The sequence below is a fragment of the Primulina huaijiensis genome, chromosome 7, assembly GCF_012295235.1.
Source record: "Primulina huaijiensis isolate GDHJ02 chromosome 7, ASM1229523v2, whole genome shotgun sequence".
In the NCBI taxonomy this organism is placed as follows: domain Eukaryota; kingdom Viridiplantae; phylum Streptophyta; class Magnoliopsida; order Lamiales; family Gesneriaceae; genus Primulina; species Primulina huaijiensis.
Window position 1 is genome coordinate 22591309 of NC_133312.1, and position 24601 is coordinate 22615909.

Below are 24601 nucleotides of genomic sequence, written 5' to 3' on the forward strand. Positions count from 1 at the left end.
ACTTCCTCAATGTATGCGCAAGTGTAACTTCTCAAACCATTAAATCTTCGCACTTAATGAGTTTTTAATCTATTGGACCCTAATTTTTATTTGTACAGATAAAATTTGAGTCTAACAAAATAGGGTTATCCATGAAAATATTAATAGTAGGCTTTAAGTAACGATCCCAAATTTATATTATTTAATAAGTTTTGACAATTTGACGTGCATGTAATTACGGGGTACTATAATGGTTAGCACGTCCAAAAACTTATTGATATTTTAAATTGGCTATAATATTAGCAGTTGATGATCCAAACAATAGTTGGATTTTTCTAATCAGAGGGAAATCTTAGTTAATATTGAATTTTTTAATTATATAAATTGATTAATTTTCAAATTTAAGTGATACGTAGCTCAATTTGCTAGCGAGATTATCTCTTTCATATTTGTCATTATAAAACATAAAACAAGATAAAAATATACATATAGATAGTCCAAACTCAAATTTTTTGGATGCACAATTTTAATATAGTTTTGCATATAAAAATAACATAAAAATAAATAATATAGAAACTAGAAATAAATTTTATAATATACATATAATGATAATTAATGAGCTACCAATTGTATGATCAATCTAAATTAAGTGTATAATCATGTAGAGTAGGTCTTTTGTGCGACGGTCTCACGAATTTTTACTTGTGAGACGGGTCAACCCTACCGATATTCACAATAAAAAGTAATACTCTAAGCATAAAAAGTAATACTTTTTCATGGATGACCCAAATAAGATATTCGACCCACGAAATTGATCAGTGAGACCGTCTCACAAGAGTTTTTGTGAATCAATGTATATAAACATTACCTAGATGTACAATTCAAATATTATAAACTATGTGTATTTAAATCATGGACGATTATTACACTCCAACGTATTCTAAAATATCTTTAAGATTTAAAATGATAAAACTTCTCACTTAAATCATTTTAAGTTAACACTAAATTTTCTATTGGAGTCTTGTTTTTATATAATGTGGTAAAATTTCAGGCCTCGGATCTCAGACTCAGACCGAGATGTGTGCGCGTGGGTCATCGTCGTTACGTTTACTAACAACCTTTTGGTTCCTTTTTTTCCACGGAATCCCCGCTAATCCCGCCATATATTTCAACACATAAACGCTGGCTTCTCTACTTAAATGTTGCCCAGAACAAAAGTTGACAGCCATCTGCGATGTCCCTTCTCCTCCCCCTCCTCCTCCTCCTCCTCCTCTCCTCACTTTCGCTCTCCGCCGCCGTCCCTTTCAGTAAGTTTACTGCATCATCTATATCTACTTAACTGACACCGCCTACTTCGATTTCTAGTTCCATTCATTAACTATGTAGCTCACTCTCTTTTCTTTGCCGCTTTTACGCAGACTACAGCTTACACATTGACTGCGGCGGCCTAGTGAACACCACCGACGATTTCCATACTGACTGGGTCTCCGACAGCTTCTACTCCGCCGGTGCAGCCTCCGTCGTCTCCGAGCCGCTCCTCTTCCTCCACCAGCAAGAGAAAACTCTTCGGTACTTCCCCTTTTCGTTTGGTAAGAAGAATTGCTACTCCATACCCATCAACGCCGGCTTCAGCCGCTACTTCCTACGTACGTTCACTGTCTACGATAACTACGATGGGAAGTCTCAGTCTCCATCCTTTGATGTTTCTGTTGAGGGTACTGTAGTCTTTTCATGGCGATCTCCATGGCCGGAATTGGTTTCAAGATCTGGCGCTTATTCTGATCTTTTCTTTTATCACGAGGAACCCATTTTCGATTTTTGCTTTTACAGCATTGCCACGGATTCTCCGGTTGTTGGGTCTATAGAATTGACTCGAATTGACACAAATGCGTACCCTTTTAATAACTCAAAAAATTCAAGCGATTACATCTTAATTAACTACGGCAGGTTTTCATCCGGGTCGGATCAATGGGGACCTGGATTTAGCAATGATACAGATATCTTTGGCCGGACATGGCAGTCTGACGCTAAATTCAGCGTACAATCAGTACCTATGGCTAACGGAGCCACAATCCAACCAATTTCTACCTTTCAAAACATTGCAGGTGTGGAAAAGAGCCCAAATTATTTCCCCGAAAAGCTTTATAAAACAGCTGTTACAGCATCAGGAAGCGAAGGTGGAGTATTGGAGTACGAATTTCTGGTGGATGCCAAGCTTGATTATTTGCTGTGGTTCCATTTTGCTGAGATAGATGTGAACGTAACAAATGTGGGGCAGAGGGTGTTTGATGTCATTGTAAACGGGGAGAATGTGAATAGAGTGGATTTGTATAAGGAGGTTGGGGGATTTGCTGCATATGATTGGAGCTATGTAGTCAAGAATTTGAGTAGCATCATTTTGAATGTGAGGCTGGAGTCTTTGGTTGGAGCGCCAATTATTTGCGGGATCGAGAACTATGCAATTGTTCCCGTTGATATCAGAACTGTTTCCGACCAGGGTAGGTGTGTTTCATTTTTTTTTTCTTTTTTATGTTTTTCTATTATCATCATTTTGTGCTTGATGTTTTAGTATAAATTGGTTGTAATCATTGCAAGAACTAACAGCTTATGGTAGATAAACCCGGCGAAGTTGTGGTGGTTGGGATGCTGAATTTTGTACATAGTAGTTCTATTCTTTCTAGTTGGGGATTAGGGATCTTATTTTCTTGACTCAGGTACTGCTCTAATGGCGGTGGAAGACCATTCACATTAATTTATGTGACATTCTTCTTCTCTACCTTTATTTTTCTTAATTTACCGATTATGCTGATCTTCATGTATTCTTATTCCCTTTTAAGTTATTATATACTGGAGGAATATATGTGGCAATTTTTGGAGAGAAGATTCTTGTATGGCTATGGGGAAAGGAGTGAGTTTGCAGTGTGAAAAGGGGTGAAATTTGTAACTGAGAATCAGCAAAATGCGTGGAGAACTTAATCTTAATCACTTGTATAAATAGCATTTAGACCACAATGCAAAAACAACTTTTGGTTATAGTTTGAGACAACTTCTTCCAGCTGTCGCCATGAAAGCTCTGAAGGAATCTCTCCGAATACCTGATAGAATGGGATGGAATGGAGATCCTTGTGCCCCCACCACTTGGGATGCTTGGGAGGGTGTAACGTGTCACCCCACTAAAGATAATTCAGCCCTTGTTATCTCCCAAATGTAAGTGTTTCTTCTCTCTGTGAAGGTGTTTATAGTCTTAGAATGATGTAGTTGTTTGAGCTTATTGAATGGCTGGTAAGCTAGTTCTTGAAAGCCGTAATTGACTTACTGGTAACATCTCGAGTTTCATCATACAGTCTTGACCGATTGTATTTATAAAATAGAATGTATGATTTGATTTACTTATCTAAATATATCTTCATTATTGATGAACGATACTACTCTTTTTGTCGGGAATTCTTCTTTTATACTCACCTCATCAATGCTATGTTTTACTATAGATAACGATTCTTACATATCTTGATCTCTTCATTTTGTTTTTATTTTATTTTTATTCTTAATGCTATCATCATTGTTATCAGTTATCACTTGTATATATATGTCATACTAGTGACTGGTGAATGTAGTTCCTGCTCACATATACTTTTATGCAATTTGGAATATCTGACTCCGCACATATTTTGCGTGTTTTGGTTTCATTCTGACTGGTCTTTACTGCCATTTGAATTGGATTATCTGGCAAATATTTATTTTATCTTGCTTTCAGAGATCTCGGCAGCCAAGGCTTGAAAGGAAATATTGGTGATCAAATTAGTCTTTTGACAAACTTGGTAAGCCTGTAAGTGTCCACTATTAACTTCTTTACAAGACGTACATTGATGGATGATTTGCTGCTCAAATTGAAAATATTGGTGATAAATTCATACTTTTAAAAAATATAAGATTGCAAATCAACTGCACAAAAGGATCAATGAGATCAAATGATGTTGTTTTTTTTATTTGGCTTATGGTTTCCAGCTCAAATAAATACTTTATATTTTCTTCCTGAAATTTGATGAAGCTGTCAAAAATTTCAACATGGATAATGGGGCGACAAAATATGAACTACTATCTGCTTCTTCACTGAAACTTTTCAGTTTTTTAGACTAGTTCATGTTTGGCGATTTATTTTAATAACTTTCTTGATTAAATGATAATTTTTGAAACTTGCAGGAACTTGAGTTCCAATTCTTTGGGAGGCAGTATACCTTCTGGGTTGGGTCAAAACTCTCTTGTGCAACTGTAAGACCAAATACTAATATTGTTTTTTCTTGGCAGAAGTATTTCATTTTGGTTGAGATATATGTTTGCATTGATGCGGTTGGATTCTCTTGATGTTTCAAATATCACTGTGTTATAAGATATTTACAATTTTCCGTGATCACAAATTACTTTTTTGACGTGGATACACAAATTAAATGGTGCAATACTTGAGTTAAAAACACAAATCACAGTTCATAATACTGTGATTTATAATCCTGGATATTAGTTATGCACTCCCTCCCTTGTTGAATATACCTTTTACTTTTTAGAACATTGCTAAATAATTTTCCATGACTAAGTTTAAACCGTAATTAAGTGAAACCCAATAATAATTTTCATTTCTTTCACCTTTTCAATCTTTCATCTAAAATTCTGAATCAGGTTCAAACAATAGGTAATGTTTGGTTATGCTCTAATGTTTCTGGAAATATATTTTGGGAATTGTACCCTGGAATGTGGCGCATGTCTGAGCGTATTCTGGAAAGAAGATACTGCTGCTGGAGCTGCCCTGTCATGTCATGTTTTGGCATATAAGTGCATTTTAAGTATAGGAATTATGAACCCAAAGTGAGATGCAATGTAATAGCCATTCATGTTTTCTCATAAGCTAATGAATATTGTTTCTATAATTGTTAAATGATTCATATAGTGCACAAAGAAGACAAAGTTTTGTTCAGATATCACAATCTAGAATCTTATCTTTGGTTTACTTCAGTTTGATATGACATTTGCTTTTGTTTGAATGTAGCGCCTAAGCTTTTCATTTCCAAGGCATTAAGTGCACCTTTTGCCTTCGGTAACTTAATGGGATGACGTTATATAGTAGTGTTGCCAAGAGTTGCTTCTTGTTTGCCTAATTGTTGAATAGTTTTGTGTAGACATATTAGAGAAAAAGTTTTCTTCAGATATCCAGATTTCTAGAATCTTATGCTTTAGTTTGTGCACTTCGATATGGCATTTGCTTTTGTTTGAATGTTGTGCCTAAGCTCTATATTTCGCAGGCATTAAGTGCACCTTTTGCCTCTGGTAACTTAATGAACGACAGTATATAGTATCATTGCCAAAATTTTCTTGACGATTTCTTAATCTAATTTTATTTATGTACAAGTTTCCTCTTTTGGTGTAGGGATTTATCAAATAATAAATTTGTTGGCTATATACCAGACAGCCTAACCTCGGCCAGCTTGCAGATTGTGTAAGTCATGAGCTTCCTATACACTTGTTTGTGGTTAATTCTATATCTAAATAGCCCTCTAATGTCATTAAGATGTGTTGCTTCCTCTACTCAGTTGACCTTTGTGTCCAATTGGGTGTGATTTTTTAATCGGTTATTGTTGGGTTGGAGTGTCATGTGTGACTTGTCTATATTGTACAACAGTATGACACTTATTATTATACAATTTAAAATATTCGAGTTTAACATTTGCTGACATTTAACATCTGGTTCTATCTTTGTTTGAGCCTTTTAACTGTTCAAATCTGCTCTCATTTTCCTTGTGTAACGGACTTCAAATTTTCTCTTCCTTTGGAATCTTACAAGTTTGAACTTGCAATAGGTTATGCATTCTTCTGCGGTTTTAAATTTGGTCCTATCTTTGTTTGAGCCTTTAACTGTTCAATTACTCTCATTTTCCTTGTAATTTAGTCTTACAGTCAACCAACTTCAAATTTTCTCCTCCTTTTGAAATCCTTTTAAGATGTTTTAGCACAAATCCTAAAAGTTTCAATGCACAATACTCGCACATTGTGTATTCACCAGCATAAACATTTACTTAATGGATTTTCTATCTTAAGTAGGCAGTTTTCTTCTTGCTCAGGTTGTTGAATGATAACCTATTGGAAGGGAAAGTTCCTGAAGAACTTTATTCGATTGGGGTTCATGGCGGAACTATCAAGTATGTCATGTCATGCCATAATCTACGGATTTGTTCACATATTACTCTCGATTATTAATTCGTATTGACCATTTACAACTTTACCTGCTTCAATATATGACATGGATCCCTGAACGTCCTTGGAGTTTTTTGGGCATATAATAATGTCTGTGACTGCAATGTAGGAATTGTTTTTGTGATAATAATATCTTCCAACATGCCAAATCTCTCCGTTATCACACCAGCAGTTGGAGATATACATATTAGTACATGAAACAACTTTTTATTATATTGATAATCATGAAGTTAGATAGTATGAATTCATAAAAGATTATATCTTTTATACAGCCTTCATGGTAATAAAGGATTATGTGGTGTACCTTCTTTGCCGAACTGCTCCCTGATTTGGGGGAAGCACGGCTTATCTACTGGTGCAAAAGTTGCGATAGCGCTGTTATGTCTGGTTATTTTCTCGGGAGCTCTGTTTGGGATATACTGCTACTTCAGGAGGCGACAAAATGACTATGACTTTGGGCTACCCCACGAACTATTGTGTAAGTTTCCAAGTAAATTGATTTAAGTGAAAATATGTATGTACATATGTTGGTTCAAACAGGCAACTTTTCTTCCACCGTATCCAAGAAATCTGGAATATCAATTTTGTTTCTTCATCCGTCCAACCTTAATTATCTACACTTACAACATCACAAATATTAAGCCTATCTTGGCTGCACGTCATTTGATGGGTTATATTTCAGCCTAACATGCACAAGACTTAAAAATTAGGTCTGGTCACAATTCAAAATTGACAGTTCCGTCTAGGTTCCATATAGTTTTAGCTTGATTTTTTATATTTCTGGGAATATAAATTGAGCTGTAAGCACTCTGTTTTGTACTTGGCAAAAAAACCATCTTGGTTTCAATTTTTAGAGGATGATTTTGTTTTCATTCTTCGTTTGAACCTCTCCTTGATCAGGTCTACTGAATCTTCTTTCCTTTTGCTACTTCCTTCGGTTCCTATTGATTTATTTACACGTGAAAGCTATCACCATTAGTGTTATAATTTTTGCACAGCCAGTGAATGATTCTGATGATGGGAGTACTCATTAGTTCTCGTAAATTACGTCAACATTCCTTAAGAATAAGTTTAGCTGCAGAAATACCTCATATATCATTAAAGGACATCGTGTGTTATGGATGCTGTATTCAATATTCAAGGATAGGGTTCATCTTTAAGCCAAAACTCAAACTGGCGCCATTGTAACTTACCTTGACTCAAAGTAGGACTCTGTTCTGCCCGCAGTTTTTGCCTCATCTTCTCTCATAACCACCTCCCGTCTCTGCCTTTCCCAAAATGGCTATTCTTTTATATTTGGTTGTATTCCTTTTTGATTCCTGAAATGCTGTATGCGTATTAAATGCACGTCATTTCTATACCATGTTTCATGCTGCTATTTCTCATCATACAATCTTTTTTCCTGCAGCACTTGCTGCTAAGAGAAACAGGTATCAAAGACAAAAATCCTTGATGGCTCTTGAAATGGAAAGCCAACACGCCAAAGGATTCATACCCACATACAATGCGAATTGATCAGCATATTCGAGATGAGTTAAACAAAGTTTTTTTATGTATATGATGCAAATGCAGATGAGGGCTCCTTGCTTCAGAATGATGCAGGTCGAGGGCGTTACAATTTTTTCTCGAAGTATGTAATAGAGAGTTGTTTTGTGGTGTTGAGGAAAGACATGATTTGTTGAGTAGTTTTTTTGTTTGTTCACTCTCATAAAGTTCGATTAAAAAGCAAGCTAAAGTAGCTTATATTGCAAAGTTTTTGCCAATTTGTGTACGTACAAATACAATGTGAATCCCAATTACATTTGCATAGACAATACCGTTGATAACATTCTTGATTGTTGGCAATTCATTTGGTATGTTAACTTACTCTTTGTATTACCATATATAAGATTATATTATACCACGTAATTATTGAACATCGATTTAGATCTACTCATGGAAAACAATATCTAGCATTTGCACGGTAGATCTTCAAATATATTTGATATTATTTTCTCGGGTTATTCTATATTTAATATTTATAAGTAGACAACCGAAGAATTAATAATTTTCTTACATTTTTGTACTATTACCATACGTTCCGTGTACAAGAAATAATGTGACGTTCGGAGGGAGTGATCGTTAGTGTCAGGAGGTTGCACAGACAACGAGTGGTTTCTGAAAGGCTTCTAGGTAAATGAAATATGAATAAACCGATCTCACACCAGAATAAAAGAGATTTAAAAAACGTTCAGGCATGGAACTGTACAGTTAAAGAGTGCTTAAAAGATTTGATAGGTAATACTTATATCAAGAAGATGCTTTTTTTTTTTTTTTCCGGAAGTTCATCACATAAGAACACTTTAGTTAAGTTTGCTTGACTTTGGGTAATTTTGGGATGGGTGACATCCTGAAAAGTTTCTTAGGGTGCGTGTGAGTGAAGCAATAAGCACGCTGAAAAAACTCGTATTTCTACAGTAGGAACAGTCTTCGAAACTGGGACGTTACAGTTGATATCATAGCCAACCTCTCTTAGCACAGTCAGGGTGACCCCCTAAGAAGTTTCCTAGGGTGTGTATGAGTGATAACATAAACATGCTGGAAATGTTTATCTTGATACAACGGAGACAATCGTCGAATATAAAGTTTTACAAAAAAAATTGCTGAAAATTGATGTTTCACATAGAAAACCATATGTCGAAAACAAAATGCAAAAAAGATGAAAAAAGCCTTTCCCATTTACTTTATCGGTCTCCGAAATGGCAACCGAACAAGCATGCTAACTGGTCGATGATGCACAAAAAAATCGGGCCCTTGGTGGGTTTCCTACTTGCCTTTTCAGTGTATGGCTGTTACATCTTTTAGAGACAAAACATTTGGGCCCGAGGCCTTCCTTTTACACCATTCCTCCCTCTTATATATTGATTTAAATGGTTTTTTCAATTCAATTTTGTTAATTATTTATATCATTGTAATTTTCCAATAAGTGATAAATATATATTTTTTTTTAAAAAAATAAATTTTAATCCTTAGTTTATCAAGCCATCCCTTGTAATTAACTTCATATGTCGGTGGTGTGAAGTGCAAGTCTAACTAGCTGGCTATACTTGATTAGTTAAAAAAACAAATCGAAATGATGTGTTCCGAGTGAATAAGGTGAGCTGGGTCGGACAATCCACCGAATCTGATAAGAAGTTGATGAGAAAAATATGAGCGATAATATGTATACCAAGTCAGAGTATCTTCCTAGAATATGACTGCAATGATGTATGAAAATAGGAAAACAAACACGTGAATGGACAACATTCGGAAGATATGAAGAAAACCAATGTAGCTTTACATAGAAAATAATATTACTGGTGTGTATATGTGTGAATAAATTTAATGCAAAACAAACCTGCTATTTATAGGAAAGAAGGTGATGATGACCTTGTTTTCAGTGCATACTTATCACTTATAGTCACCTACCATCCAGTTTCTGTCACACCGATCTGTCCTTTCCATCACGTCAAATCAGTAAGCTTTTGTCAGGTACGCTTATCGAAATAAGATATCACATGCTCTCGCACTCGAGTGTGATACTATTATCAAGACATCCTAGATAGAGAGTCATCACCCGAGAATTTGCCCGAGAGCTCGGGCCTCTAGTTGTCTAGATAAATGACGTCTCGAGTACTCATCTGCCCATGACCCGAGCTCTTCCGAGATATCATCAAACTACCTCATTTTTTTCTGCTTTGTTTTTTGTTTTCGTCTATTTTTCATTTTGTTTTTTTAGCGTTGAAAATTAAAATCTAAATTGAATAATTGCATGTCTTCACAAACGAGTACGGGGTCCATATTCACTATATTAATAAATCTATAACAATTATTTATTTATTTTTTTAATAAAAAAGGATCATATTTTTTGGTTTTATTTTTAAATATTTTTTTTAAAAAAATTGAATTGTTTTTTTTTTTTTTGACGATTGGAAAATTCAAATCTAATCGAATTCAAGGCATTGTCTTGGCCACCGCCAGGACCCAACGACGTTGTCATTTCACGTGTCTATTTCACGATATTCACCGTTTAAGTTGACTAATAAGGTGCACCAAATAATGCAAAGTAAAAGATCCGGTCGAATAGTAACTAATAACCACAAAAATTCAGATTCATTTTTTTAAAAAAAATATATATAAATTATTTTATTTAAGATTTTATATATTATTTGATTATAAACAATAAAATTATAATCGAAATCCCATATGTTTTAAATCCATCCATTCAAATGCAACCTAAAAGTATAAAAACTTCAAGAATCGGTTGCTATTCTTGACCACATGGGTTGATTGTTGATTGTTTTGGATGAGAAATCTGACTTTATATATTATATGGTATGTAATTACAAGGCTAAAGAGTGTATATATTGTTTAGATATAAATTTTTTAAAATAGGTAAAATATTTTATTTTTTTGTTTTGGTTCATTAAGTTTTTAAATTTTTGTTTTGATAAACTAACTTTAAAATTTTCGATTATTTCGATGTAATTTTTGATGTCACATCGAAAAATGATGATCTGACACCTAAAATATCTAAATATCATTGAAAAATAATACCGTATTTTCAAAAATTATTGATTTGTCGGATTTCATATCAATAATTTATTATACGTGTTGACGATTGACTCCATAAAATCACGCAACAAAAGCTCAACTTGACAATTATTTTCTGAAACCGCAAATATTTGTAACCAATCAATGACTTTATAAGATGTATTAAAATGCTTCTATTTGAAAAAAAAATCACATTTAATATTTAATGTGAAGCTACATTTGCATGTCAACGGAAATTTTATATTTAATTAATTATTTTAGTGGCGCATGCAAAGTCTTTAATTACGTAAATAGACGAGTATTTTGGACCGATATTGATATTTTCCTGTAGTGATTATATTTAAAATCTATAGTTTACGTATGCGTTGAATTTGTGAATTCCACAGTTATTGCGATGCTTGGAAGTCATTCGACGTTCTTCTTCAATTCAATTATTAGAGGGCTCGTTATATTAACCTGAAGACAAAAACTTGTGTGAGACGGTCTCACGGGTCGTATTTGTGAGACGAACCTCTTATTTGGGTCATTCATGAAAAAATATTACTTTTTATTGTGAATATGGGTAGGGTTGACCCGTCTCACAGATTAAGATCCGTGAGACGGTATCATATGAGAGTCACTCTTAAATGAAAGGAGTGTCAACCTTCACCTAAATTTAATTTCCAACCATTTTTTCCTTCAATGCATTGAATATATATATTATCTATGGTTTAAAAATACTTGGTTATCTATTAAAAAATTAATTTGAATATTAATGCACGAAAAAAATAAACATGTCGTACCCTAATTTTTTTTTTAGGGTTAAAATTTTAATTTTTATTGATGTTATCGACATTATTTAATTTTTATCAGAAATATATAATATAAGAAATAAAAGTACGTATATTAGAGCGAAATTAAATTATAGCAACATGTGCAAGTTGTGTACTCGATGTTGACTTTGCAACACTAGGTTTCTTCGCATCATGTCGGCAACATAAAATGGTATAGCATCAATTTTTCATATCCACAAAAAAATAATATAGAAATATTTATTTTTAGGTTTGTTGGGACCATTAATAAATATTTAGAAAAGTCTTTGCGACACGTTTTACATGTCAATCCATGCGATATAATCTGATATCTGGTATATGTTTGTATAGTCGTGTTTTTTGCAACAATGGATTGCTATAATTAATTAATTTTTCGACGACTTAACTCGAATGATTAAATCATGTTTATAATATTATAAGATTGAAAAATTAATAAGGGACACGAGATTCAAGATTCTATATGATATTCTTTTGTGTACCGAGAATATAATGACAACTAATTTACATTATTTAAAGTTTAAATAGGGTCTAGACAAAATAAATATAACGAAAATAAGATTCACTTTTTTTGATATGAGTAGTGTCTATCAAATTTGTTATGCACTTCTCAACTGTACAGTCTCATATTTGAATAGTTTTGGAATCCCTCTCATTCCGGTGTGAGATCGGTTCATTCATGTTCTTTTCACCTAGAAATCTGTCAAGGGTCGCTCATTGTCCGTACAAACTCATGATACCAACGATCACCCCGTCCTCTTCGACCCCGTACCTCACAATATTTGTGAATGTGTATACTTGTATCTGTGTGTATATATTTTGCATGTATATACATTGATACACACACACACAACAAAAGCAACTTGGACACATTAAAATTTACACGCTTTCTCCCACTTGCTAAACACCAGTTGGCATTGAGAAAACTCCACGATTTCAGTAGTTCATTTGACAAATCTTCAAATTATTGTTTTAAATCAAATCACCCACTTAGTCATCAACAATAAATTTTAAATATTATATATTTATCATTTTAAAAATTCGTTAAAAATATACTAAATCGAAATCCATTTTTCAAACATATAGTTGCACTATTTCAACGCTTCATTTATCAGCATACTCCTTAAAGATTGGGATTCCTGGCTGATCATCATTTGATTGAATTATAAATCTCATACGAGATGATCTCATATATTTATATTAATTAAACGGATTGATCTGATTCATATTTTAATAATATTTTTTATGAACGGGTCATATTGAAGTTTTGTCTCATAAAACTGACTTTTGAGACATTCGCATAGGAGTTTTTATGTCATTTCAAACTAAACTAATACACTCATGTGTGACAATTGAAATTTTAAATCTTAAATATAACCATCCATTTTTATTTAAACAAAAAAATTTAGGCATGAACTTTGTAAGGCCCGAGATTATATCATTTTAATCCGAGATTACTTAATTTATGAATTTTTGGAATGATGAATTAGATTCCACGGTTTTTGTAATTAATTAGGATTGAAATTGAAGTAAAAGATTGAGCGGGGGCCGATTTGCAAATAGTGAAAAGTTGAGGGACTAAAGTGCAATTATGGGATTTGAGGACACTTGTCTTCACCATGCTTATATATGTTAAAATCCTTCAATCCATTCAGCATGTCCAGAGGAGAAAACCGAGGTAGCCATAAGAGATTTTCAAAATTTCCTTCGAAGACAAGAATTCTGATTTTACAAGATCTAACCGTCAGAATTTGAATCCGAGCACAGTTTTGTAATCCTCTCGTCGATAGCTACTACAGGACGTAAGTTTTATTGAGTTATGTTATCATTTGAAATTATGATATTGGAGGAATTATTATGTGATCATTATTATGTGTTCTGGGAATACTAGACATCGTAGAATCGAAGTCAGATCGAAGAACAAGTTGATTTTGGAATTGTTATGATTTTCTCATTTTATCGATTGAAATTGAACAGATTTGGATTCTTGATTGATTACAGATTGTAGCGGATATGAGTTATGATTTGTAATTGATATCTGGTGATATTGTATTGACGGGGATATCGGGATTGTGCCGTTATGCCGTTGATTTGAATTAATTCAGATTAATCAGATTCAGTGTTGATTTGAGAATGAAATATTGATATTATGATTCTCGATATATCGTTTCAGATTTACAGAGACAGTCTTGAGTTCAGAACTGATATTGCTTCAGACCGAGACTACGAACGAAAGGTATAAGTCAATGTGGTACGGGGAGATGGACTCGAGTAGGATATACTTGGGTTTCCCTAAATCACATACTGATTGTTTTTATATGCCTTGAATTGAATTGATATGCTAGTTTCTATTGATTTATAGGAAGCTTGTATCAGTTGAGTATTAGACGAGTGATCTTGTGACAGATGTGCCGGATAGTGATGGAATCGTCATTGGCACATTGCACTCTGTTACAGGATAGTATATTGGCGAAAGTGCCAAGGTCTGTGACGGATAGGTCAAGACACTGGATGTTTGGTTATATCGATGTTGATTAGAATTGGAGTTTCTTCTATCACGGATATTCGATATGGAATGCCAACATCTGGAAACCGGGATCCCTAGACTAGGATGGAGTCTAGTATGAGCTGTGGAGTCACGAGTTTATTTACAGTTTTATATTGATTCNGGTTGTTGAACCTTAGTTTGAGTTTGATGTTTGTTGTACAAGACCTGTACTTTTATACGGATATGTATATTAGATTGAATTCCATTACATTCCGCACTATATTTAAAAAAAAATGTAGACCCAGATTAATTACATTGATCCAATTATCCCAATGACGATTAAGAAGATGATTAGCGTCCGGGTCCCCACAAACTTCAAATATAAACTTATGGACTAACTAATCAGCATGCCTCATGGAAATAAAAAACACTATATGTAAAATTAATAATGTGTTAGACCCCGTATTTTTTAAAATCAAACATAAAACTCTCTATTAAATGGGGTAAATGTGCTTGAATTTTTATAACATATGGTGAAATATGTTTGATATTTAAAAAATAAAGAATGTGTTAGCCTATTAATATTTTGAGTCGGTCTCTTGTGAGACGATCTCACGAATATTTATCTGTGAGACGGGTCAACCCTACCGATATTCACAATAAAAAGCTATACTATTAGCATAAAAAGTATTTTTTGTATGATCCAAATAAGAGATTCGTCTCACAAAATACGATCCACTATCTCACACAAGTTTTTGCCAAATATTTTTACCAAATATTTTTTAGAGGGTTTTATGCCTTCTATGCTTTTCACGTGAGATTTGTGCAATTAGTCCATAAACTTATTAGAATTTAAAGATTATTTGATAGCTTGTTGAACCTGGCAATCATGTAATGGATCTCAAATGTATAAAGTATCGATATTATTCGGATTTTGAATTTTAATTTTTTTCCCCCATAAATCAAATAATACATGTTTAAAAGATAGTTATATAATTATATTATATGGCTGAAAATCTTGAAAAATACAGCACTGCCCCTTTTGCCTTTTTTCATCATTATTTTTTTCCACATCCAAATTAAGTTAGATGCACAAATTTCAATCGATCACATATATGGTAGGCCTCTTTAATTCATTCGATTATATATATATAGTTTTGATATGCTCCACATCTATCGTGCATAACTATGTAAGCACCGATGATGTGTCACTCACCCATTGGATGCGCAATTTTTCTATATTTCATCATATCCAATAGGTGAGTGACACATCATCGGTGCTCACATAAGTGTGCAGCATATCAATATATATATATATATGCTGGAGCTATATTCAAACTTTTTTTATAAGGTTCGAGCTTGACTTTTTTGAAATTAATAATCTTGCGAATAGATTTACCTCAGTTTGTTAATAGCTCGTTTAACGAGTCTGGTTCGAGCTCAGCTTGTTTAGCTGACTCATTTTCGAGCTTTTCCAATATATAATTGAGCTCGAGTTTGAGTTTGATTCGATCTCGTTAAAGATAAAATCAATCAAGTTCAATCATACAATAGAATGTATCTCTATAAACTAATTTCAAACTAAGACAGAAAAGAGTAAATTCACTCCTATATAACCAAAATGACAAACCTAACAACTAAAAAATGTATAAACTCGGTTCATCATTGAACATCCAAAAATACAACATCAGAACTATAAATTGATTATACTCTATTTAAAATATATTAGTTGTAGAAATTTTGTCAATTTCAAGTAATTTATTATAAATGGTTCATGAATAATACTAAGATTTGAATGATGAGCCTAATTTTATTACTCTAACCCTATAAATTTGTATAATTATCATATGAATTTTCATGATTGTATATAATTATTTAATTAATTTTTCTAGATATCTCAATGCAACAATACCATTATAAGATTTTATCATATTTTATTTATTTATTATGCTAGTTTTTAAAACAACGTTTTAACATAATATATACATGTTTATTCAAATTTGCAATCGGATTAGTAGTGCAATTTCATATTATTTTAATGTGTTTAGTCCTTTTAAATGAATTAATTGATATGTTTTGTTGAGTTTTATTTATTGATTCTGTTAGTTTTTAAAATAATATTTTAATATAGTAATTTGTAAATTTCCCGAACGTGCATATGACTCAGTAGTGTAAATTTTTTGGGGAAAAAAGTTGATGCATTTATGTTATGTTATTTTATTTATTGTGTTTTAAGAGCATCTTAATATAATGATACGTAAATCAAATTTAAAATTGTAATTGTGATTAAGTGGTGTAAATTTATCTTTCGAATGTCTTGTATTCAAATAATCAAATTATTTCAAATTCACTGCTACTAATATTTCTATTTGTCAAATCAACAAATTAGCTAAAATCGAGGTCGAGTTCACGAACCACATAAATGAGCCGAACTCAAGCTCGTGAGCATGCTTGTAAGATCAAGCCGAATATACTTAAAATCGAGCTTGGATTAACGAAATATCTCAAACGAACTTTTACCGAGCCGAGCACTAAATAACTTGTCAGTAGCTTGATTCGTTTACATGATCGTATATGTACACACAAAACATAGAATTGTTTTAAGGATGATCACAAACCAATATATGAAAAATAAGAGAAAATAAATTCTTTTTGGGATTTTTCATATGTCAAGAAAACATGGGTTATTTATTAAAAGACTCAACCCAGATTACTGTCTGGGTAACAGATTCACGAGTTGAACGTCCGATTCTGTCTAATAATTTTGAAAGTATGCAGATAATAAAAGTCAAGTTAAACATTATTCAATGTTGGGTATTTTTTATGTTTTGAGATCCAATCTGAATTAAAGAAAAATTAGTTGACTATAAATATTTTAGAGCAAGAAGAAATTAAAATAATTTTCACGAATATAATAATGTCGATATTCTTTCACGTGTGCAAAAATACATAGCCATACTTAATATTAATGAAATTAGATTGTGATTAAAAGTAATAACAAATAAAAATAAAGTGTTAAAAAAGTAGAATTAATAAACAGCTTGATCCCAGAGATTGTTATTATTCTAATTTGGAGTAAATATCTGTATATTAATATTCTGATGTATTAATATATAGTATACGCTCCAAAAATACATATTTTTACAATATTCAAAAATCTATAAATGATATGGATTTTTAAAAATTTATTCAAGGTTAATAAAATATATGTGATTATTAATTGTCCCACCACACTTTTATTGACCAAGGAAATATTTTTGCGTTGATAAATAATTCATCAAATTTCTATCAGCAAGTCAGACAAAACTTGAGCCGAAAGCGACTAAATTAGATAAAGCTATAGACATAAATATAAAATAAACTGAAGATGTTAGAACTTAATTGCTGATTTATTTAAAAAATTATCTGTTTAAATTCCAATCTTTTGAGTTGTTATGACGGATCGCTCGTTCCAGATCTTTGGTCTCCACCCGGACCCGATGAACAAAATGGAATCACTACTTATAGATTCGTTGAGGATGATTCGGATATAGTTCATGGCTTGTTAAAAGTAATTGTGAGATCCAAATGTTTCATTGCGTGGCATGTTCATTCTTATCAACTGCTCTAACAAGAAATTAGTCATTATTATTATGNGAATTTTGTAAAATACCAATTTACAACTTGGCATATTAATTAATTATTTGTACTCTCATTGACAACTCTTTCCTTTGATTAATTGTATTTTACGTTAAGCTCTAACATAAAAAAATCATACATTAAATCAGTTTTAACATTAATTTCATTTATCAAGGTAAAAAAAAAACCCTTCGTAAAAATTAACTTTGGGATTCAAATTGAGATTCTCACATATAACTTCAACTCACTTAAAATTAAAAAGACACAAAAAAAAATAATTTAGTTCATATCTAATTTGCAAAAACCTTTTTGTATAAACATGATATATATAATAATTAATCATGAATATTCTAAGCAAAAAATAATAATAAAAGATTTTACGGTAGTTTTTCATCATCAATTCCAACGATAAAATATATAAATATGCTTGAGGTGATGGTAAAATCAGATATCATGAGATTGAGATGGCGTGGCATCGCAATCTCTACTCATTTATTAAATCATCTTCAACCGAAAAAAATAATTTAAACCTACGGATTTGAAAAGTGCGCTTTCGTTAGGCAAACTTGTGAATTAATTAATCCATCCATATATAATATAATATTAATGAGACATATATTTTTAAATTTGTTGCAAACAAGGCACTAGCTAGAAAAAGTCGAATTTTCCGATACATGTGACTAGGTGAAACGTATCCGAAGCCAACCACTTTATTTAATTAAAATTTTATAAATTTCATCACACACATATATGACTTGTAATTGCATATTATGCGTGATTATATTATATTTATAATTGAATTAATGATTAGATACGATACGATGATGGTAAAAAAAAATGATGATATTAAACCAATCAAGATTAAACCACATCCATCAATCTTGATTGGTTTTTGACAAGATTATTAAAAAATTATCATCGTTTATATATATAATATGTCGATCGATCGATTCCATCCTAAAAATCGAGGTGGGTTTGTACGTACCTGTCACGATCGATTTTCTTGAATATAATTAATAAAAGAAAATCTTGATATTGTCATTGCTAGCTTTAACTGATTAACTAAATCTTGAGGTTGAGATAAGCAGCGATCTTAGAAGATAATCTATAATAATGGTATTGATTATCCTCTCCATGTTATAAAGCTACAAAATAAAGAAGAAGATAAAAGGTTTCTTGAGATTTCGATTCGTAATTTTCCACTTCAAAAATCTCACGTTTTCAAGGACAAAAAATCACACGAGATAATCACCAAATAAGGCCCTACCACTAGATTTCCATTTCTTCTATCAACTTTTTTTTATTCCCGAAGGGGAAGTGCATGTCATCATAAAAAAGGGATTGCAAATATTTGTATACACAATTCTAATTTTCCTTAGTTTTTAAGGTTAGCCAGATGACTATGCTTCCACTAATGTCATTTACACATTTTCTTTGATTTCCAAGTTTCCACACGAGTAATTGAATCCATAAATGACCTAAAATTGATGATAGCCATATGTATAACGAATGAGTTTTTTTTTTTCACCGAATCATCGTGTGAAATATCGAAAATATACACTTCTCTCATATGAAAAATAAATAGACATTTTAGATTTTAATATTTTATAAATGTTGTACAAACACCACCTGCACATGTTGGAAATCTAGTGAACTGAAGTATTTTGATGATATCTCATAGACCAGCGAGGCAGCGATCAAAATGACCAACAGACAAAATGATTAGCAACAAAACTCAATTTATTATAAGTCAAATTTCAAACCAGCTAGACTAGTTCGGACATTGGCTATACTGATTGTTGTATCCGTCTTATCCTGCTCGATCTTGCAGCATCTAGTTAGCATAGAGTACGTTCGAACTAGTCTATCCCAAATGAAATATGAACTGTAATAAATTGAGTTTTCTTTCTAATCATTTTACCTTCTAGTCATTTTGATAATTGGTCTATAAGATATCATCAAAATATTTTTCATCTAATGTATGAAGTGTTCGTTCAACTTTTATAAAAGATTAATGTATAAAATGTCTATTAAATTTTCACATAAAATAAATATAAATTTTCGATATTTCACATAGCTCAGTGAAAAAGAACTTTATATATGGTCAATTCCATTGGTTACTTAGATTTAGTTAGTGGAAAGTTACTGGTTGAATTTAAAATGTTATAAATAAATGACAATTTCTATTATATTTTACAAATTTTCAAAGAATAAGATAAAATATAATATATTAATACTTTATCGACCCATCTTACATGTGACAAAACCCAACAAGTTCACGCGTTCCCACCTGTAAGGACAGCTTCTCCGTATGACTATGCACGCATTCGGTACCGTACCTTTTGCCTACGTAAAAATTCAAGAAACCCACACGATATATACAAAATAATATATAATACTCGCAAACTAATCAATTAGTCTGTTTCCATTTAAGAACAATGTAATATTGCTATTATTTCAGGGATGTAATTTTTTTTTATATCATTTTGTATTTTGGTTAATTTTAAAGAATGTTAGACACATCAAATTAAAGCAATCCTTGGATGTTTTATGTAATTATTATTATTGTCATTTTTTTTTAATCTTGGAGATTCAAGACCGTTATTTTGGTTGTGTTGTAGATAAATTCAAAGAGTCAACGTAATAATTTGCAAATAACGATAATAAAGTAAACTATATTATATTAATCATCTATGATAAAATCAGAACTGAGATGACATGGATTGGAAAAAATCTAATCCCTACTGAGAATTGACTATGTCCTTAAATCTAAGTTAAAACAATTATCATATTCAACTTTTAAGGTGGGGACCTAGCTTGAGAATAGCAGCTAGGACTATCCGTACGGAATCCCAATACTTTACATTATTAAAATTTATTTTATCACTCTCACGTTACTCAACTATTATTATTGGAGATAAATATAGGGTTAGTAGATTTATTAGATTAAAGGCTATATATATATATATAATAAGATAGATGCCGTAGCCCACAGATTGAACGTGTTTGCTTCCTTGTAACTGTGATCATAATTATGAAACAAAGAATAGTCAAAAGGTTTGGAATAAAATTTTAAGGGAAAAAGATATTTTCATGAAAGGATGACTAGATATTATATTATTTTATGGTAAAGTTTTGGGTATACGGACCTAATTTTCATGAAATACATATTAAAAATTGGGATTGATGGGGGGAAACTTAATTTTCTAGGAAAATATTTTGATCAATTCCTCTTTGATTGAAAATGCTTGAATCAACTTGATTGTTGAGGGTATTATTAATTAACTAATTTGTCAACATGTACACATAGTGGGGCGGGCTCAACATGTGTGGTAGAATATAGATTCTTCCCTTTTTACTATTTTTTTTTTATAAAAAAAACATATGTTATCTGTAAAACTTTCAAAATACCCACATTCACTTTTTATGCAATCACAAGATTATNGTTCATTTAAGGAATAAAATAAATTATTTATGTAATGTAACCTGATTTTCCAGATGTAGTAAATTGAATCCAGCCAATAAAACAAACAAAATATGGGGATGACCAATCAAATCAAGCCAGGTAGGATTTTATGCAGAAAATTCTAGTTGGATGGGTTTCCCATGTCTCTTTCATTTCAAGTCTATCCAGTTATCCTTTCATTAACATTGGCCCATACTAGTGGAGATCACATAATTGTTACTCCCCAATCCCCATCCATTATTACCCCTTTTTCTTTTATTATTTGCTGTATATACCACACATGTTAGTATTTCTCGACGTCACGTGTCATGACTCCGGTAAAATAAAACTAAAAAAAAAATCTAATCTAATTTATTAAGTGAACCAATTAATGGAGCAAAAACGCTTCCAATTAATGGAGAAAAAACTTTGTTTTGTCTGGTGCATGAATAATTAAGTTTTAATCACAAGAAAATTAATGTAAATCTACATGTGTAGGAGAGACCATGCTAAATGTCAGCAGTAGCAGCAAAACCGCAGGGGGGGATGAACTGACTTAAACAGGTCCACACTTGGTGCATGTGAATCCCACCAACTTGCTCTCGTTATCTTCTTTAACCCCACCTCAAACCGTAGCCTACATGACTCCGGCACTTGTATTTTATTATATATTTGATTTGAATCGGCAGTGACCCCATCTTCCTCTGAATCTTCCTTACCATCTCTAGGGTTGACCCACATCCGGGGCAGATTAAAATATTAAAAGATGTACTGTACAATGCAATATAGCAACTATTTCATGTTGTTATTATTATATTTCCACAAAAATTAGGGAACCTCTTATATATATATATCCACCCCTCTTCCCAAGAACTCATTTCATTATTCAATCGTTTGCCTTCCAGGTTAATGCACATATAATATAATTTGCCTTCTCCGATCCTCTACAAAACATAATATATATATATATATATATATATAATGGATGTGAGCTCAGCAGATGAAAGCATAAGTGACTCCACATCAGTCACACCACCGCCTTCGATCTCAACGGCGGCCATGACCAAGTCTCCGGCGAGTCTGTGCCGTGTCGGCAGCGGGGCTAGCGTCATCATCGATTCGGAGAATGGGATCGAAGCGGAGTCCAGGAAGCTGCCCTCGTCAAGATTCAAAGGCGTGGTGCCTCAGCCTAATGGAAGGTGGGGTGCGCAAATTTACGAAAAGCATCAGAGGGTGTGGTTAGGTACTTTCAATGAGGAGGAAGAAGCTGCTAGAGCTTACGACACCGCGGCGCAGCGGTTCCGCGGTCGCGATGCTGTCACCAACTTTAAGCCATTGTCGGAGACTGAAGATGACCGGGTCGAAGCGGCTTTCTTGAATTCTCACTCGAAAGCTGAGATTGTGGACATGTTGAGGAAACATACATACAATGATGAGCTCGAGCAGAGCAGGAAAAACAAGGGAGGAATTAGTGGCAAGAAAGATGGGTCCTTCGGTTTCATCAACGGCGGAGATACGGTGGCGAAGTCCCGGGAACAGCTCTTCGAAAAGGCGGTGACGCCTAGCGACGTCGGCAAGCTTAACAGACTGGTTATTCCGAAACAGCACGCAGAAAAACACTTCCCTTTACAAAGCGGAAACAACACAAAAGGGGTTCTGTTAAATTTCGAGGATATGTGTGGGAAAGTGTGGAGATTTCGGTATTCTTATTGGAATAGCAGCCAAAGCTATGTGTTAACAAAGGGATGGAGCAGATTTGTGAAGGAGAAGAATCTCCGGGCCGGCGACATTGTTAGCTTTCAACGATCAACCGGCCCCGATAAGCAGCTGTACATAGATTGGACATCGAGAAACAATGGATCAATAGTGGGGTCGGGCCTGGTTCAGCCCGGCCAGATAATTCGGCTGTTTGGAGTGAACATATTTGAGGCACCGAATAGGGTTCATGCTGCTGCAGCCATTGAAGATAATGGTAGCTGCAGTGGGAAAAGAATGAGAGAAATCGAGCTTCTGGCATTGGATCAGTTTAGGAAGAAACAAAGGGTTATCGATGTTTTGTGACAATAATATAATTTAGTTACCTTTTTTCTATTTTCTAATTTTGTTTCGTTTTCTTGTTTTTTTCTGTAATGTTGCGTTGGGAGTTGCTAAAAGTTCTAATTGTATAGTATTTAGACGAAGAAGGAAAGGTTCACAGGGATGAATTCCATGATTAGAGGTGGAGAAAATTTGAAATATTACAAAAAGAACGTTATATATCGTTTCTTGGTTTTAAAAATCCATCTGTTTTTTGTTTATTTGCTTTTATGGTTTTATGATGGATTAATAACAACAAAGATGAAACAAAAATCAAGAATGTATTGACTGAAAGATGAAATCCCTTTTGTAATCTCTGGAAGATAAGGAAATTGTACATTAAAATGAATATAAATCAGTTTCCCAATACACTTTCTTGGGATTTTAGAGTACTGTAAGATTTTTTCAGGGGGGGAATCTTTGATTTTATGTAATATTTACTCACGTAAATGATTAATCATTCCCATGCTTTTAACTTTAGATCACAAATACATTAAAAAAATTGAATTTAATGCGCCTTTCGCCTAATGTTTTGGATTTTAATCATACATATCCAATGTTGAGTATGCTTCTTTCAGAATATTATACGCATATATCAACAACTGATTATATACATACATATATACATACATAAAAGATTACATATATTTTCTCCAATATTGAATATCTATATCCATCTGGCTCCGACTTTTTACATACCAGCTAAATCTATATGATGCGTGGATCTAATCATAAAGGCTATCCTGAAAGGCTGTAAATCCTTTTTTTTTTCCTAGCTCCTACATTAGAGAAACATAATAATTTTCAGAGTTATAACATGGGACTTAGCATAAATTTATGCTTCAAAAACTTAGGATATCATTGCTCTTGTTTCAGTTTCTATCATTTTGATCTTCGCCAAACTAATTTCGACTTGTTCGTAATCAAAAGTGAACATGGTTTATGGAATCAGTAGATGGAAACCGAGCCAAAGGGACAACACTTGAAAATCAACGTTATATCTTTCATTTCTCTTTACTACTTATATATAAAAAATTATAGACAAATTCGGTTTAGTTAAGGCTATACTTTGTTAAGTAAATTTTCATCTTTTTACTCGATCCATGCATAATACAACGTCTTAAGTCTTAACTATCATCGTATCATCGGACTGATATATATTTTATGTAATTCAATAATAAGGCCATCTCCAACCCAAAATTCTATTTTAAAGCAACTCTACTTTAAAATAGTGCAATTTCTGCACCAAATATTATATTCATCTCCAACCCATCTACTTCAAATCTTACTCTAAAAAGAATATTCTCAGAATATTCCTTTTTAAAAATATATTTAAATTATTTCTAAATTAAATGTATTTGATTTCGTTTTTTT

At 32.6% G+C, this 24601-nt stretch overlaps 2 protein-coding genes across 2 annotated transcripts; both read left to right on the forward strand.

Annotated features, from left to right (window-relative positions):
• The first annotated feature begins 1050 nt into the window (after nt 1–1050).
• Nucleotides 1051–8058, forward strand: LOC140980648 (receptor-like protein 4). Its single transcript, XM_073446609.1, has 9 exons — nt 1051–1286; nt 1398–2477; nt 3036–3186; nt 3734–3805; nt 4180–4248; nt 5396–5464; nt 6087–6164; nt 6492–6697; nt 7628–8058. Exons 1-9 carry the CDS (start codon nt 1214–1216, stop codon nt 7732–7734), a joined length of 1905 nt encoding a protein of 634 aa, XP_073302710.1. The 5' UTR covers nt 1051–1213; the 3' UTR covers nt 7735–8058.
• A 13998-nt stretch (nt 8059–22056) lies between these two features.
• LOC140981729 (AP2/ERF and B3 domain-containing transcription factor RAV1-like) lies at nt 22057–23400 on the forward strand. Its single transcript, XM_073448142.1, has one exon. It carries the CDS (start codon nt 22133–22135, stop codon nt 23210–23212), a length of 1080 nt encoding a protein of 359 aa, XP_073304243.1. The 5' UTR covers nt 22057–22132; the 3' UTR covers nt 23213–23400.
• The last annotated feature ends 1201 nt before the right edge of the window (nt 23401–24601 follow it).